This window comes from Danio rerio, chromosome 3 (genome assembly GCF_049306965.1).
Source record: "Danio rerio strain Tuebingen ecotype United States chromosome 3, GRCz12tu, whole genome shotgun sequence".
Taxonomy (NCBI): Eukaryota; Metazoa; Chordata; class Actinopteri; order Cypriniformes; family Danionidae; genus Danio; species Danio rerio.
Window position 1 is genome coordinate 18483513 of NC_133178.1, and position 18988 is coordinate 18502500.

General features: G+C 36.4%; 1 protein-coding gene across 2 annotated transcripts in view; it reads left to right on the forward strand.

The window, feature by feature from the left end:
- Positions 1–15170, forward strand: part of tlk2 (tousled-like kinase 2) — a 32099-nt gene extending 16929 nt beyond the window's left edge. The window contains exons 11-21 of one of the 2 annotated variants that reach the window (XM_021470140.2): positions 3743–3895; positions 3981–4047; positions 4131–4225; positions 4348–4429; positions 5543–5634; positions 7286–7375; positions 7564–7733; positions 7848–7983; positions 10619–10730; positions 10886–10993; positions 13747–15170. In XM_021470140.2, coding sequence (XP_021325815.1) covers positions 3743–3895; positions 3981–4047; positions 4131–4225; positions 4348–4429; positions 5543–5634; positions 7286–7375; positions 7564–7733; positions 7848–7983; positions 10619–10730; positions 10886–10993; positions 13747–13920 — 1279 coding nt within the window. In that variant the 3' untranslated portion in view covers positions 13921–15170. 2 annotated transcript variants of the gene reach the window in all.
- Positions 15171–18988: the final 3818 nt, after the last annotated feature.

Sequence of the window (18988 nt, forward strand, 5' to 3'; positions counted from 1 at the left end):
TTTCTTTTTTTATGAAGTCAGTTTTGAAATGTTATCAAAAATAGATTCTAATGATGAGTTCACACCAAAGTGCACTTTTGCTTTACATTATTTGTGGGATGTTTTTTAGTCTTTAAAGTATTTATGCTCAAGTTTATTATTTTTACTTGTGTGAAAGAAACATAACACCATAACAAATAACACCAGTTTGTTCACGGGGTAATGCATATTAATGTCTTAAATTTCAAAAACAAAATTTTAGACCTTAAAGTCTTAAATTCACTGGAATATGGTGTTGTAGGTCTTAAATCCTTTTAAATGAGTTTAATTTCCTTTGTCCATGTAAACTACCTGATCATTACAACCAACAACCCACCTAAAACCTGGAGTATATAACTAGAGTTTGCTTGTTTTGACATTATTTAAAACATGTGGTTAAGAAATAACTAAATTTGGTACAGATAAAATAAACATCTTTTCCACTTACCATTAGAAAATATCTAAAAGTCTGAAATTTCATTGATAATGGTCTTTAAAAGATCTTAAATTTGATGTGTTGAAACCTGCAGAAACACTTTAACACACATAGATGTAATATAAATGGATAAAAGCAAATGAAATTATATTTATCTATGCACAGAAGAAACAAGGATACATTAAGTTCCTTTCAGACTGGCCGACGGAGGACTCGCCCCCGGGCTTGACTGTTTCTTTGCGTTTTCTCCATGTTTTTGTTAAGTTGAGCTTGGCTTCAGGTCTGATTATCATCACAAAAGTAGTCATCAATACTGTCACAGTTTCAATAGCTGAAAATTGCGCATGTATGTGTTTATCATTCCATCGAATTTAACCTAAATAAGACACGTAGACTTATATTCCATGTATTTGAAGAAGCAGTCAAGGCATCCACGGAGTGCTGCGTTTTTAGATGCCATGTTAAGTTTTAGATCTTCAACTTTCAGAGGCAGCTCATTGCTGTCAGTTTCATAGCAGTGGACCAATCAGAATCATGGGGTTTGATACAAGTTTCTGTTTACAGGATCTCAGTGGCTCTGTCCGTATACTCTCAAGCTCTATGCTGTGCTTTTTTCAAGCCACTTTGAAGCATTGCATCTTGCATTTTTAAAGATAAATAGTGTTTTCTGTGTGAATGTTTCCTGCACCAGTAGAGGCTAATGAAACCTAGTCATTTGCTCTTAATGTGGGATTTTTTTCACAATGCACTTTTAAATGTATTTGGTTCAAAATATAATGCAAATGTAAGTGTTTGCACATTGGTATTTAATTTACTCTAAATGTATAAATACTTTGCATAATTTGCATTTGGTGTAAACTGGGCATTAAAACATCGTATAGATACTTTTAAATTTACCATGAATAAAAAAATGAGCATGGTGGTAAAGTGCTAACAAACAGCTGAAAACTCTGTCCCTCATCAGGTTAAGCAATGTATTTCTTTAAAAGGGTGAAAACACTCAGACTTAAGCCAAAATAAACAATATTGAGGCCAGTTACAATAGACCAACTAATCTGACCTATGCCTGTTTTGCCTTTGCAAACAGTGTACTAGATTAAGTGAATTACCTAAGGACTTGAGTAATAACTGGATTCTGAAATGCCTGGAGGCATGCAGTCGGAGCCTGTATTCAAACTCTGAAATCTGCGATGACGAGATTAGTTTCAAATAGGGTTGTAACAATATACCGGTATGACGGTTTACCACGATTTGAACGTGCACGATTATCATACCATGAACAATTGCATATCAACGGTTTTAACCCTTAAAGACCGAGACAGCCGCCCGCGGCTAAAAATAAGTATTGCTCTTAAATGCTTAATAACTTTTGATCCGCTGATCCGATTCATACAATTCAAAGATTGGCATAAAGAAGAGAATCTCAGCTTTCCATTGCTGTATCACATAACATTTGCGGACTTTCAGAGGCTCCGGAATCAGTGTGGTTACGTCATCAACATTTGACAACGCTGATTTGACAAAGAAACGCTCGTCACTGTGTCTCCGGACAAATCAGACATGATACATTGATGCATTGTCCCTCCTCCATGCCCAGATTGGTTCAAACTCGCTATATCACAACCAATAAGCATAGGTTTCGCTTTTGTTTGTGGACCAAGCTTTTTGAACAACACGGAATGAGAGAAAGGCATAAATTTATGCGCGGCTAAATAAAACGCAAAAAAAAAAAGTTTTGCATTAAATAATTCTCATACTAAGTACTTTTGCATGCACAGCAGCACAGAAACATGACAAAACAGTGACGCAGCAAAGACGAACTGCTGCTCTTGCTGTTTTCAAAAGACGCAAATGAAGATGCAGCTGTTTGTCTGCATTGCAGACAACCATATCCATAGACAACCATATCCATGCTGGCACATAAAACCTAAGGATGTTCCATATTGAATCTAGTTTCGTTATGTAACTATTTATAGTATAGTAATTATTTATATCTATTTTTTACTGAGGATTTGCACCATGTTTATTTGGACTTTATTTGGACTTTGACACATTATTTATTATTTTCTTATTTTTATTTGTTCATTGTAAGTGGTGTTGTTTATAGTAACTAAAAATATATTATTTGGAAAGTCAAATTTGCTTCACTGTTCTATTATTTTGTAACATTTGTAACATACCGTATACCGCGAAACCGTCAAACCGTGGTATTGTTTTAGACGATTATCATACCGTGAAAAATTCATACCGTTACAACCCTAGTTTCAAATAGAGCTGGATATTGATTCACATGTCCTGATTGGATTCTCACTCACTTTTTTGTATCGATTCAATTTTCTTTTTGATTCTTGGTGTAATTTAATTAATGAAAATTTAAAACAAATACTGTAGATATTTCAATACTGAACTGAAAAAATCGTGATCCCTGCTGATCCATGATAGAGGTGTTAGAGAACTCGCTCTGCAGACACGTGCTCATGTCTGTATCCGGAAGTATCATTGTAACAGCTGAGAGGAGAGGAAACGGTACCTTACACCACAGGTCAAAGGTCCACAGTGATTGAGAGAGCAAGGGAGGGAGGGAGAGAGAGAAAGTGAAATGAAGTTTACTTTCCATTACAGTGAAACAGGGCTTCTGCTGTAACTTCAGTGTCAGTGAAAGACTTTCCTGCAAACTCGCATGCAGTAAATTGTGCAGAGCTTTTGCGTTTTTAAAGTAATTGGGGTGTTTTAATTACTCGCGCTCGCCTCCCTCTCCATGGTAAGCTTCCGTAATAGCGCATACAAAATAAATGACGTCAGAACACTATAACCGGTTATTGTCTGTTACTTAACCGATACCGAATTGTTCATGTCACCGAAGAAACAATTAATTTTGACAGTCCTACTTCCACTGCTTTTTTTCTTCTACTTGGTCTCATTTTAAGTGCCAGCAACTCATGTCTTTGCTTTAAAAATCAAATCTTAGTTGGCTGGCCTTAATGTGTGTGATGATGTTGCTTTTTATTTAGTAGATTATATCATCCCTACATTAAAGTAGCATTGGTGTGCTATTTAAAACAGCCATTCAATTAAAACGCACTGTAAAATCTAAATTTCCATAGACTGAATATTATGTAAACAAGCATCAATCCTTATTGCTATACTGAAAGTATTGACAACAGACTAAATGATGGGGATGTGTAGATCTTCGAGTGATGATTCTTTGAATCGATATGTAAAGAAATATATAGTCACAGTAAGTGTGTGTGTGTGTGTGTGTGTGTGTGTGTGTGTGTGTGTGTGTAGACAACAGGAGAGAGTCAACGGGCAGAGGGAGGAAATAGAGAGACAGAGAAAACTGCTAATAAAAAAGAAACCACCCAGCGCCAGTCAGACTCCTCCTCCTAATCTAGAACCCAACAAACGCAAAAGCAAGAGCAACGGCGCCGAGAATGAAATGTGAGTTTCTATGCTCCTGTTATGTTAGACTCCCAACTTCATCGCCATTGGATTGTGCTCTAATTTTTAGTTTACATTCTGACAGGTTGTCTCTAGCAGAGTACCACGAGCAAGAAGAAATTTTCAAACTGAGACTTGGCCACCTAAAGAAGGTATTCGCATCACTCCTATTGCATGTGGTTTTAAAATATTTTAGTGTGTTTAGAGTGTTTTGGTTTTGTGTGTATGAAAGGAGGAAGCCGAGATCCAGGTGGAACTGGAGCGGTTGGAGCGTGTGCGTAATCTTCACATCCGCGAGCTCAAGAGAATCCACAATGAAGATAACTCCCAGTATGTGATTTTCTAAGTTCAGTTCCACACTTGTGCCTGTTTAGTCAATGATATTGGATGATTTCAGAGTCACTGTGGTGGATGTGTTTTGTTAAGTCTCTTATCGTCCCTCCAACTCTTAGGTTTAAAGATCATCCTACGCTAAATGACCGTTACCTGCTCTTGCATCTGCTCGGACGAGGAGGCTTCAGTGAGGTCTACAAGGTAGCAACATTTCTGATGCAACAATGTTTTATTGAGAACAGGGATGTCCCGATCAGGTTTTATTGCCCTCAAGACTGAGTCATTTGATTTTGAGTACCTACCGATACCAAAACCCTATCCCTATATATTATTTTAACATTCAACAACTTTAACAATCGGAGCATTTCTGTAAGGTAGCTTGAACAGTCAAGTAATAAATAACATCAATTCTTCACTTTTGGACTTTGGTGCAGCAGTAAATTAAAAAAAAATAGAATATGACACAAATAGCACCTCAACCTAAAACACAGACAGGCAATCCCAAGTTTACATATCTCCCACTTTGCTATGTCAGTGTTGTCGTCATCTACTTTATTATACCTCCAGACCACAGACATACTTGTGCTTTCCGCTTCAAGCTACTTTCACATTCTACTTTGACGACATTTAACCAATAGCGTCTCTGCAACAAAGTGATGTCATGCCGCACACGTTGCTGTTTGTGTGAAATCAAGAAATAGGTCTAACTCTGTGCCACTGCATAACTTTAGATGTGTTTAAAAAATAGAATATATATAATGCATCTATATATTCGAGTCCTAAACGGGAGGTAATGTCTGATTCCAATTGAGTCTGAAACTGCGTGATGGGGCCTGATTTCTGATCACGTTGTCTGATCTGGACATCCCTAATTGAAAGTGGAAAAAAAAAATGAATGCTTGTTAACTGACCTTCAGGTAATCCCAAACCCCTGTGACGTTGTTGTTATTGTTTTTAAACACACAATATGTTTTAAGATTGCTGTTAACCAAACTAGTTTATGGCACCAATAGACATCCATGATTTTTCTTTTCTACTATTAAAGAATTTTGGATACAAAGTAAAATTTGAAAACCACTTAAATATAAGTACATTTTTTGGGCGAGCTATTCCTTTAAAAAAATGACCTGTAAAATGATTTTGTTTCATAAAGCATACCAGTACATGATGTTGACAAGTACTTCTGTGATGGGATAATAAAACAATTAATAAAAAAATAACATCTGGTCGAAATCATTGGGCTTAAGTATTATTAACCAACTAGTCAACATTTCAGTTCTGACTTGGTCTCCCTGTTCTTTTCTCTTCCTTCAGGCCTTCGACTTAACTGAGCAGAGGTACGTGGCTGTGAAGATTCACCAGCTTAATAAGAACTGGAGAGACGAGAAGAAAGAAAACTACCACAAGTGAGTTTTGTTCTTGTGCCCTAAAACTCGCTGCATCTTTGAGTTCAGCTCTGCAACTTTTAATTCTGCATCTTTTAGTTCAAAACTGCTCTGCTTGCCACTCTCAAGCTCGATTATAAAGCTGCACATAGAATACTTGAAGGGCCATGAAACTCCTCTCTTTTCGGTTCAAGTCTACCTTGGAATTTAAAAAAAGCTTCATGATTGGCGTGGAGCGCTGCGAGTGGGCGTGGCCAGCAGAGCAGAGGGAGTAAGAGGGGAACGAACAACTGTTGTCATTTAGCTCAAAAAATGAGACACAAACTCTGAGAAGATGCTTGATTTCATAGTTTACAAAGTTAAAATGCAAAGAAATAAACAGTAAGTAATTTAATGTCTTGCTACATATGTTATTCGTAATTTCATATAAACATAACCACAATTTGTTAAATTTTTATAAAGATAATTGTTTATATAAACACTGTAAATGAGAAGAATTCTCTCCTCCTCAATCCCCGGGTCTGAATGCAGACACAGTGGATAGCAGTGCAGAAGGTCTCTTGCCTTATCTATTTTAACCATTAACCCTGCCAGTAATATGGAGGATTTTAAACGTAGGCGAACACAGCAGCACGGATATAGGCGATGTGTCTAAATGGTAACAAACTCAACTCATAAAAGACAAAGTCTGACATTCTCCAATTCTCATACAGCTCTCCCAACAAAAATGCTTGATGCAAACCACCAGCTTTGCCGTATCGGCCCTGACAGCATCACGGGGAATGCAACAATCTCTGTGGATCATGGAAACAAACACATGCGACCTTTCATGAATGGCTAAATTCTGCATGCTGTGCGCTGTGGGTCTGCCTTCGGAAGGCACGTGCTCTCATTAATAATTACCGAAGCAGGGTCTTCTCATAGGATAAGATGACTCTGCTATGAATAATAATGAGAAACCAACCAACATGTCATCACTGCCCTAGCAAATGCATGCTACGTCGCCGATTTTGATCCTGCCCCAAAAATGGTTTTAAACCCAGAAGATGAAATTGGCTGACAAAAGCTCAAAATTATCCAGGTTTATCCACAAATAAAGCTGACTGGTGCTAAAGTTGTCTTAACTGATGCTCAACAAGCACAAATCTGTTAAAATCTAAAAAAAAAAAAAAATTATACTCGAGGGTTTATTTAAACTTTAAAGTGAAGTACAACAGTTTTAGAAATGTTCCAATGAGCTGTTTTTACAACAGCCATAAATGCACTTGATAAAGCCGTGAAACAATGTCTTGAATTACATAATACGATTAATGCATACTTGGATTGTCTGTTTCTCTTTAAATGAAAATGAAATTTTTATGTATTGTGCACTTTCTCTTTTATTGGTGTTTTATTTATTATTTATTGTATACATTCTGATTTGTTCCTCACTTTTAATATAGGATATATTTTGGATTTAGGGTCAAATCTGACTGTACTTGCATTTAATATAAAAAGGTCACTGATCTGGTTTTTCTGTAAATGAATAAGATAAGGGTTTCAAAGATTTTTTTGTGACCTGCTATGTTTTCCCATAGCATTTCCTTACTTCACATATGATCTTTTTATTTTATTCAAGCCTTCTTGAGGTCTTTTGTTAATGTTACTAAAATGTTTCTTGACATGTTTTTAGGCATGCCTGTCGAGAATATAGAATCCATAAAGAGCTGGACCATCCCAGAATAGTCAAACTGTATGACTACTTTTCCCTGGATACTGACTCGTGAGTGAACTTGCCCTCATGTTATTGAAAAGTGTACAATTTATACTTTTTCCCATTTCAAGACCCTCGTTTTGACCAATTTTTAGGATTTTAACTGAAATATTTTATGAACTTTTATGCATTGATGCATTTCTGTTATGTCACTGTGTAACGTGGACTGCTGAGAAAGTTGTTCTAATGCTTTGTAGATTCTGCACTGTTCTGGAGTACTGCGAGGGAAACGATCTGGATTTCTACCTGAAGCAGCACAAGTTAATGTCAGAAAAAGAGGCCCGGTCCATCATAATGCAGGTCGTCAATGCCCTCAAGTACCTAAATGAAATCCGCCCGCCGATCATCCATTACGACCTCAAACCAGGTCAGACACCAGTTGATCCACGTCCCAATGAACTCTTCTGTACAATGCTGAGCATGACAGCTAGCACCATTTTGTGATCTTTGGGATTAATCTGTTTGGTTTTGTGTTATCTAGGTAACATCCTGCTGGTGAATGGCACAGCATGTGGAGAGATAAAGATCACAGACTTTGGGCTGTCCAAGATCATGGATGATGACAACTATGGCGTGGATGGCATGGAGTTGACGTCACAAGGGGCAGGGACATACTGGTCAGTTCTTCTCTCACAAATCACAAATGCTGTTAATCTAAAGCTGCAATTGTCATGCACATCTTGTCAGTTAAAACTTTTCCAGACGGCGCTCTTACAACCAAACTCATAAAAGCTAGCACACTGTTATATTAATATATTAAAAACATATGATTCGTATCGTGCCTTTTGATTGGCTCTCAGGGCATAGCTGCTTTTACCGTCAAAGGGACAAACGTATGCAAGCGTTTACTACATGCCTAAAGTATTTGCTCAATGTCATTAGCTTATTTTTAGTGGTAGTGGCGTTTATCGGCTTTTTCATCTGAACTCTTTAGATTTTCTTTTTTTTTTTAACTACTGTAGAATAGTTCGCTTCATTTTTACACGCACGTTTTTAAAACTTGGAAAAGATCCTGCCACAGTATTTGAAAATACATTTTAACTGCCTGGAATGTTTTAATTGATTGTGTCAGCTTTGATTCTGCGAGAAACTTATTTTATTCTGTTAATTCTTTTGAAGCTATTTTAAACACTGTTACCCTAATGCAGTCTGAGGTAATGCTTAATATAGTTTATTTGTGTAGTCTACTTCTCATCATTAAAATGGCTGCAGAACCTGCATGGTGTTAAGCTCAAATAATTATCACACAAAAAATATTTTGATGTCATTATCATCTGATTAAATTCTTTTTTTTTTTATCTCAATTGGGCATGGGCCAGTCTAAGATTCTGACGGTATATTAACCTTGAATAAAAATATCACAGTTTCATGCCATCACGGTACTGCTCCAGAATAAGTTATTTTAAAATGTCTGGGTCTAAAACTTCTGCCTTTTACCTCATTAAACACAATTTACTTTGTTTTAAGAAACTTGTGAATTATTTTGGACCAGTAGTTTATGATTTAGAGATTCCGGTTTGGCGGTTATAAAACCTTGACTTTTCCAAGCCGCGGTAAACCTTAAAACCAGTTAGCCTCCCATGTCTGATCTCGATTGTGCCTAGATTGTTAGTGATCTAAAACTCTGTACAATAAATGCATTTACAACACATTTACCTTATTATCCCTACATGCTCGCATCCAAGACAGTTTGTCACGGTGGCATGAATGAAATGTTCCCAAATGAAAGTGAAACTGCAGCTAAAGTAAAAAAAATAAAATAAAAGTGAAACCATGAATTGACAAACTCTGGAGAAAACATTGGATAACGTGGTGATGTAATGACTTTATTCCATGTACTATAACATGCAAAACATGAACATGAATGGAACTTTCTAAAAGCAGCTTATAAACGCCTTGGCCATATTATTGCTTTATTTAGGCTGCTTTCAGACCTGTAGATGGATTGTTTTGTTTTGAAACGGGGATTAAAATGGTTACAATGTTGCTCGTTGTTCTTGATGCAGTTCGCTTTCACACTTTTTCAAAGTGTCTAAACAGACCAAAATAGCTAAAACAAGTAAACTCTCCTCAAATTGGTTAGAGTTCTACAATTTATTTTTCAGAGTCACACTTAGCTGTATTGCATCCTCATAATATTTTATTGTTCATTGTCATAAATAAAAATAAAAAAAAACTGCTCTTTAATTTTGAATGTTGACAACTACAGACATAGTCACCAAATAAAAGTCACAGGTAAGACTTTCTCATACATAGTTGTTGGCTAGAATTATATACGTGTTATAGATTTTACATTATAGAGAAAAATACAAATAAACTAAGAATGCATTTAGGTCAATTTTCCTTACGGCTAAGCGCTTCAATTTTGTATTTGACATAAAACTCACAATTACCAGTAGGAATGACATCCCGCCCTACATTTTTTCTTTATATAGCTATATATCTCTATTACATAATACATTGTGCGGTGTCACGGTGGTGCAGTGGGTAACATGATCGCCTCACAACAAGAGGGTTGCTGGTTTGAGCTTCGGCTGGGTCAGTTGGCATTTCTCTGTGGAGTTTGCATGTTCTCCCCATGTTTGTGTGGGTTTTCTCCGGATACTCCGGTTTAACCCATCAGTCCAAAGACATGTGGTATAGGTGAATTGGGAAAGCTAAATTGTACATTTTGTATGTGTGAATGAGTGTATGGGTGTTTCCCAGTGATGGGTTGCAGCTGGAAGGGCATCCGCTGCGTAAAACATATGCTCTAAGTTGGTGGTTCATTCCACTGTGGCGACCCCTGATTAATAAAGGTACTAAGCTGAACAGCAAATAAAACAATTAATGAATAATACATTGTTATATAGCCTGGTTCGTTTGATCGTATTGCTTTCTCACGACAATCGATCCGCAAAAAAATTCTTCAATCAAGACGAAACCACCTCATTCAGGCGATATCGGATCAATTGTTTTGGCGCAGATCAGAGTGCGATTGCTGGATTCTCATATACCACATGAGCTGCACTAAGGAGAAAATGCACCAGGTTCTAAAACAATCTAAGGGTGCTTTCACACCTAGATGTTTAAGGTAAATAATTTAATTACTGATGTCCATGTAAATGTAGTTACTGTAAATTTTACTTTCACATGGACTTTAAAAAATGTATTTTTTGCTGGTGGTCTAAAAGCTCGTATAGCATTTGAGCTGAAATGCAGTCTCTTGCCTTTTTGTCCGTAATATAAAATTTTTGTGTGTATGTACACCAGGTATCTTCCTCCAGAGTGCTTTGTGGTTGGAAAAGAGCCACCTAAGATCTCCAACAAAGTGGATGTTTGGTCAGTTGGAGTTATCTTTTACCAGTGCCTCTATGGAAAGAAGGTAAAAAAAAAAAATCTATTACTGGCAGTGTATTAATTGTCCAATTGGTTTAGTGGTCTCCAAGAGACCTACTATTGTTATTGTAAAGCTTTGTGCATTTGCATTCATTCACTTTATTTTTATTTTTTTTCCTTCATCGCGTCTTCACCACACAGCCGTTCGGTCATAATCAGTCCCAGCAGGACATCCTTCAGGAGAACACTATTCTCAAAGCCACAGAGGTGCAGTTTCCTCCCAAACCAGGAGTCTCGCCTGAGGCTAAGGTACTTCTCTTTTTTTTTCTTTCTGTGCTGTGTTCCCAGAGCCAAGAGGTTCAGTCACAGGGCTGTTGAAGTGTCTGTGTCACCAAATAAGTATTACACCATCATTGACTCCATTGTGCTGTGTTTATTTACTGACTTCTTACATTTTTTAATTCGCATTCCATAAGTTTTAAATCCTCTTTACTTCATAATTTTAAATGCATAAATGCTTTGCCAGTAAGTATAACATATTTGGGTTTTGCAGTGACCCAAGTCTGCAAACAGATTCATAACAGCTGCAATCGCATAAATCTTTCCTGATATTTCATTTACAAATGCAAAATAATAAAAGAAAGCATATTTCACTCCCCTGGGAATTTTAATTTTGTTATTAAGCTGTCATGAACTACCTGAATTTACTCCATTTACTTAAAGTATTAGGATTGCAGCTAGTTTTATTAGCCAAAACGTTTTTCAAATTATTATATAGAGTGTAAAGTATGTTGTTTTTTTTTCTTTCTTTTTTTGATAATTATTATAAAAACAATATATAACAATTGCTATATGCAAAAGGTGTGTTTTACTCGCTGTTGGCCCTCTGCCTGCGGTTGCCCTATTTGTGCCATGTTAACCTTTTTAGCAGGAAACTTTCTAAACACCAAATGCTGTGCATCCTTTATAGCCCATTTCCACCAAGGGGTACAGTACGGCACGGGTCACCTTTATCAGGGTTGCGTTTCCACTGGCAAAAGGGTACCAAACTTTGTTTTTACATGCTTCACTCTTGCGTTTGTCCATTTCAGAAAGGATCCGCTGTCAGAAGCACTTCAATAATCACGTGCACATTATTATCAACAGCACAAGAAGTTCGTTATTTCAAATATGGACGCGTGGCGAGCTAACGCAAGAAAGTAAAATCGCTTGCGTTTTAGGCAGTTTTGTAAACAACTACGGTACACAGGGTAGATTCTGCTTCTCTAGGCTTTGTGGCTGTTCATCAAGATGACGACAAGGTTTGTTTAAGCTCAGGTCAACCATGGTTAGTTATTATATGTAAATATTATTGCGGTGTAATGTCTCGGCTGTGTATTTAAAAATGTCACTTTGTTGTTTTTTTTGTTTTGTTTTTTTAAAAAGCAAACCATAAAAGCGTACCAACCCGTACCATACCACACAGTGGAAACGGGCCATTAGTGGCACAGAAAAGGTTGTGAGATTGTATCATCAATATGGTTTTGTGTTGCTAGGATATAATAAAGATGACTAGTTGAGTCGGATTTGCTAATACTTAGTCATGTCTCTGGAACCTTAATATTTATTGTCTGCCATTTTGTTTAATTATTTTATATAATACTCAACGTAATTGAATACACCCCATTTTGAAAATGAATATTTGCATCCATTTCTCAACGAATATGGGTAATGTATATTGGTGCATTTGAACAAAACAGATTTATTAAACGGATACATTTTTTTAAAATAATATTTTAATCGCCAAACATATTTAGAAATTGAAAGATAAGACAATTAAATTCAAGCAAAATATTGCAAAAAAAAGTGACAACTTAAAAAATTTCAGCTAAATTTTTTTTACATTTTTTGCTTCTTGATTTTTTTTTTTTTTTTTTTTGAATTTAATATTTTTCTATAGCATATAAGTTTGGATGTACTAGTTTTTGGACAGTTATCGTAAGTTATTTTAATATATAAGCTCCAGATTTGGCTTCAGTACTGACTAATGTATATGCACAAATATAATATTATAAAGCTTCTTATTAAAAATAGGAATTTAAAAGGTAGTGGGTGTACTTGTATATGCTGAGCACTGTATAATTGACATGACGACTGTTTTGCAGGTCAAAGGAATCATTTTGACAACATTGTCATAATTTAAACTAGGGATACATGATATTGTAAAACTGACATTTGCAATATTTAGTTTTCTGCAATTTATATATTGCCGTGTGAATGTTATTTCATAAGATTTAAACTGCTCCATTTGGAAAGAATTCATCATTTTACATTCGATTGTGATTTTCTTGGGAGTGGGTTTGCTTAAAATATAATAACAGTATGGATCCTGACGTTGTCATAGTTGGGTAAACCTAAAATGCAGTTAATGGGAGAAAACCACAAATACATCTTGTATTTCTATTTGCTCAAATAATAAAAGGAAAAACTCAGTGATTGTTTTTTTTTTTTGTAACTTTTTTTGTGACTTTCAAAATAAGGCGGTAAAAAAAGTTGTATCAGAGTGGTAATGGTAGAAAGAAGAGAGAAAATTAAGTGTTCATTCATTTTTCGTAATTACATGCAAAGATGATTTAATACTAAATATAGCTTTATTAATGTACATGTTTTTGAATCAAGATATGGAAAACTTTCAAGCAATTTAGATGCTAATCACTTAATTGCATCATCACCATCTTGTGAAAGGGGCCCATTGAGGTAAAATGTTAATGGTATCAATGTAATCACATGTAAAAATGATTAATTGTAGAAATAAATACAATTAGTCCTTTGTTAAAGCTACAAATTTGATCAGTTCTTGTGCCCAATTATGCTTAATTTTGTAGTCACACCTTCATCAAAAATGCCTTCACATTATTATTGTTGAACTTTGCTTATGTTTTCAAATTATGTATTGTGCAACCCAAATTTAAACGATTTAACGATTTAAAAAACATAACATGTTTAAAACCTCATTCAACCTGAGCTACTTTCATAAATCAGATGCCATAATAAATGAACACCTTCTTCTGTGTCCACCTCAGGCCTTCATCCGCAGATGTCTGGTGTACCGTAAGGAGGACCGTATTGATGTTCACCAGCTGGCCAGTGACCCCTACCTCCTCCCGCACATACGCAAGTCCGTGGCGGCCACGGGTAACTCCAGCATGGCCGTGGCCTCCACCTCCAACTCCTCCAACAGCAGCGCCTCAAACTGAGAGCCCCGCCCATCCTTGCTTGTTCTGATTGGAGCAGAGCGCGTGAGGTGTTTTGCCCCACCCCTCTCTGCAGTGCATCGGAAGGGGGTCGAACCCCTTACCTGCCAACTGAGGGAGCAGGAGGAACTGGGTAAGAGAGGGATGGAGATAAGACGCATCCCCCTCCACCCTTCTTCCTCTCCCAGGCATCTGGAAGGTTTTTATTTCTTTTATTTCTCATTCTCGGATGGAAGGGGACTAAAGGCGCCCCGCATCGAGTGAGCCAGAGGGATTCAATATAAGGCTGTATTATCTGTGAGAAGGACCGAAGTGCAGCAGCTCAGACTGGAGGAAGAGACTGGTATATGCCCTGCACCCCACACATGCACACACACACACACACACACACATTTATAATGAGGCCAGCTTGATTTTTCTTACAGTAATGGGACGAGTCCATTTATACTAATGTGCATTCAAGTGTACAATATTCCTAAAGAATCTTTAGATGACACAAAGCCCGTCCCGGTTTTCCTTCCTTGCTCGCTCTTATTTTTATTATTATTATTATATTTTCCACCTCTGGAATGGATCTATGAACTTTTGGAAGCAATACTGTCAATGGGGTTCTTTTCAGTGATTTCAATGGAGTTTTAAACCCTAGTTTTAAATGCCTTTCTGAACTGCCATCAGATCATTTAATAAATGCAGCAGGACCTGTAGGTTAGCTGATCTTCAGTGCTGGGATTCAGATGTTTGCTCTGGAGCCCCAAATGTTTGTCTGTTTATGTCCTGCTCACTTCCGCCCCTGTTTAATGACCAAAGCTGAGCTCCACCAATAGGTGGTGCTGTTTGACTTGAGTGTTTCTTTTTTTTTTTGTTTTTTTTTTTTGCTGTAATTAAAATGTTTTTTGTTTTTTAGCAAGCTTATTCTTTGTAGATTTAGCGACACTAACCCATGCCCCTTCCTTGCCCCAAGTCTGTTCTTGTTTCTTATTGTGTCTTTGGACAGAATCTAATGCTGAAAAATGAGATGATGAGATTTTATTTTTCATCGAATTTAAAAGTGTTGTGCCTCACCTAGAAACACAGACACCAATGCGTTCAGAAATCACACACAGTCATATATGTTTAGGTCTGGTGATACGGCTGATTTGCCTGATCCTGTTTTACTGTTTGTGGGGAAGGAAGGAACTCTCTCTAGGGGGCGGAGATAGTGCAGGGGTACAGGGCAGAGTGCGGAGCGACCATTAAATGCTATTGGTTATTAATATATTGTCTTGTCTGCCCTTTTTTGTCACTTTATATATATTTATTTACCAGATCTACAAATGCTTTAAATGTCCCATAAAATTAAAATAGTTTTTTTTTAGATGTCAGTATCAGTATTGCTAGTTTTTCAGGGTGTCCGCTGGGTCTTAAAGTATTAAAAGGTGATAAATCAATTATGAGAAAATTAAGTCCCCTAAAAGGTATTAAAAAGTCTTAATCCAGTTTTCACGAGGTCTTAATTTTTGTTCAAGCGTTGTCCAAAGTGTTTGACTCCAAAAAAGCATAAATATATTTATTTTCCTTCTAATATTAACAACGACGTGCTCGATCCATGCGATTGATTTGGGCCTGACGCATCTGGCCAAGCTCCTCCATCGAGGTGATGTCCTGTAATTTGCTTCAAATGCGGAAAGTGATGTGACGCTCTCCACATGTAGTGAAACAGACGGCAAAATGGGAAAAAGTAAGTTTGTGTTCACCTGGTTAAAAAGATGAGTTTAAACCAGAAGTCTCAAACTCAAATTAGTGGGGGTCCATTTAGTGACTGACAATTCATAGCAAGGCCATTTTAACATTCTAGCACATGGAAAAAAGTGAAACTCTGATGTAATTGATGCACTCAGACATTCTTTCCCTGAGTATCAAAGCTCCTTTTGTTTTTTGCTGTACATATTGGTAGTTTAAATTGCTATGAAAATACTACAACTTATTAATATGCATCATAATAAAATGAATAATGATTATGTCCCAATTAATTGTTGCTTAACCAAATGTTTAACAGATAGGGCTAGACAGCAGAATGCATTTTGAGTAATTTTATTGACTTTACTGGTAATAGTTCTTCTTAATATCATTATTTTTTGTAAAACTACAACAAAGGGGAGAAAGTATGTCTATATTCACATTTACTTTAACATGTTCATTTTAGCCAGATGTAACATTTTACTAATGCACAATTTTTATACAATTCTTAATATGCACATGAGAAAAATCTATTAAATGAGACCATTTGAATCAAATATTAGCAACTTAGCAAGCTTATATTTACACCAGCAGTATAACATGTAAGCCATGAAGAGGTGTTTTTACAACCAAATGCAGGTGGTATAAAACTGATTATAATCAAATAACCCTTGAATATTTACAAAAACAGAGCTTTAGTACAAATAGAGCACTTGTGGACATACATTTCAACATTTAAATCAGCCCCAGAAATCTGCATGAGATTATATACTGAAAGAAACCGAAAGTAACCTGAATATCGTACAATAACTTAAATGTCCAGTAGGTAGGGGTCAAAACAACAAGTGTATATGCGGCTGCACACAACAATGATAGTGATTCAAAAACATGTTTTGAGGCGAATCTCGTTATATTTTGACCGGCAGTTTGAGACCCTTGGTTTAAACAGTGGCTGGAGCCTGTCGCTGAAAACAACCGTGTAATTTATTATTTTAAGCTTTGTCTCTTCCAAGCTTATCTGAGTTCAATGGAGCTCAACCATGCAACAGATTTATTTAATTACAACTGTTTTAAGTTAAGGGTTTGATACTGATTAAAACTTGAAGTGGTGATGAGGTCTTAAAATAGTCTGAGAAGGTCTTTATAAAAGTCTTAAAAAGGTGTTGAAATTACATTTAGGATTCCTGCATATATACCCTGTTTTAGGATATCAATCAGTAGTGTGCTCCAAACATGTAAGGCTTCTAGTTTGTTCTCTGCAGGTCATAACAAATCAAATGCTCTTTAGTATCTGATCTAATCCCCACCCCTTTCAAGACGCTTCACATTTGCTTTTCATTTGATGCACTTGAGCTCAATCGCTCTCACTATCTCGCTATTGGCTGTTTTTAAAAAAGGGAGGAGCTACACTGTCCCACACGCTCTGTGTTTCAATTAAGATTACATCAAACATCGAGTAAAAGTCCATATTTCAAAGCACTTCAGGGGACCTTTAATTGTGCTGTGGTGAAAAATAGATTTAAGAAAGAAACAAACAGATTTAAAAGTAAATAAATTTAATAAATTATTAAAAAATGTAAATTTGTAAGTTTTTGAAATAAAATAACGTTAGGATACTATAAGGAGTTAGTTAAATAAAATTAAAATGAAAGTCACAAAATTGAGGAATGAGATCTTCGAGTTTGCTTCTCACCTCAGGACGTGATTATTTAATGTTTTCTTCTCCAGTTGGATTTACACAGGGTTCCTACACATTTTTGAAGTCAAATTTGAACACTTTTCGGGCACTTTTCAGATGCATTTTCAGACTTATTTTAGCACTTTTAAAACATGGTTAATTGCATATTTTTATACATAAACAGTATTCTGTAGTCATTTACTGTCTTATATTTCACTCACATTTTACACGTAAAGATGACACACAGGTCATGCTACTGGCATATGCACAGACTCCAGAGTTTTCATTTTATGCTAAAGCAAAAATATTTATATATTTTTTTTTTTTTATTTAAATTGTGAAACTTGTGTTAACTGTTAAGTGACATAATTATGAACCACTTTACCCAAAGTCTTGAAAACAATCACAAGATTGAGAGAGATCATAATTCAAGGATTTATAGCACCTGTAAGAACCCTGTACACTGCTTGACAAAAGTCTTGTCGTCGATCCCAGTTATAAGAGCAACAAATAACAACTTGACTTCTAGTTGGTCATTTGGAAAAGTGACAGAAGGTCGATTTGTCCAATGAATAATCTGTTGAGCTGCATCCTAATCATCACAATACTGCAGAAGACCTATTGGAACCCGCATAGACCCAAGATTCTCAGAGAAATCAGTCAAGTTTGGTGAAAGAAAAATCATGGTTTGAAGTTACATTCAGTATGGGCGCGTGTGAGAGATCTGCAGAGGGGATGGCAACATCAACAACCTGAGGTATCAAGACAATTGTGCTGCCTATTACATTATAAACAACAGGAGAGGACAAATTCTTCAGCAGGATAGCGCTCCTCATACTTCAGCCTCCACATCAAAGATTCTGAAAGCAAAGAAGGTCAAGATGCTCCAGGATTGGCCAGCCCAGTCACCAGAAATGAGCATAATTGAGCATGTCTATGGTAAGATGGAGGAGGCATTGACAGTTAAGCCAAAAAATCTTGATGAACTCTGGGAGTCCTGCAAGAAGGCTTCTTTGCCATTCCAGATGACTTAAGTTATTTGAGTCATTGCTGAAATGTATGAATGCAGTTGTCTAAGCTCATAGAGTCATACGCTATATTAATTATTTTTCCACTGCACCATGACTTTATATTCTACGCTGTACTAACAAAGTCAGACCTTAATGTCCTAATTAAAAGATTAAAAATCAAGGCATGTTTTATTTTGGTAAAATAACTATAATCTAGAGGCCTTTGCCATTTATGTAAGCCACTTCTGATACCAAAAGATCAACTTGAAGTCAAGTTATTTTTTTAAGTAAGTAAGTTTTTTTGTGTGTGTGTGTGTGTGTCCACCACAAAATCACACTAGTACAGTCATTCAGCAAAGGTCATGCAGTTGAAATCATACTGAATGTGAAAGCCTTTGGAATCATGTAGGAGAGCAGAGGCAAGATTAAGAATGGTGCATTTATACGTTTATGGAGCAAGGCAATGAGTTGTGAAATCTCACAAACCCTTTAATTCTCTGTTTAATCGGAAACAGATAGCTCAGATTGGTGCAGGATGAATCATTGACCGATTCAGTCTGAAGCTCAGCCAAACGCATGTGGAGCACTTAACCCTGTTCAACAGCTGCTCGACTTCATGGCCAAAATCAATTGCAGAGATTACAGTTATTCTGGGCAGTCTCTAAAA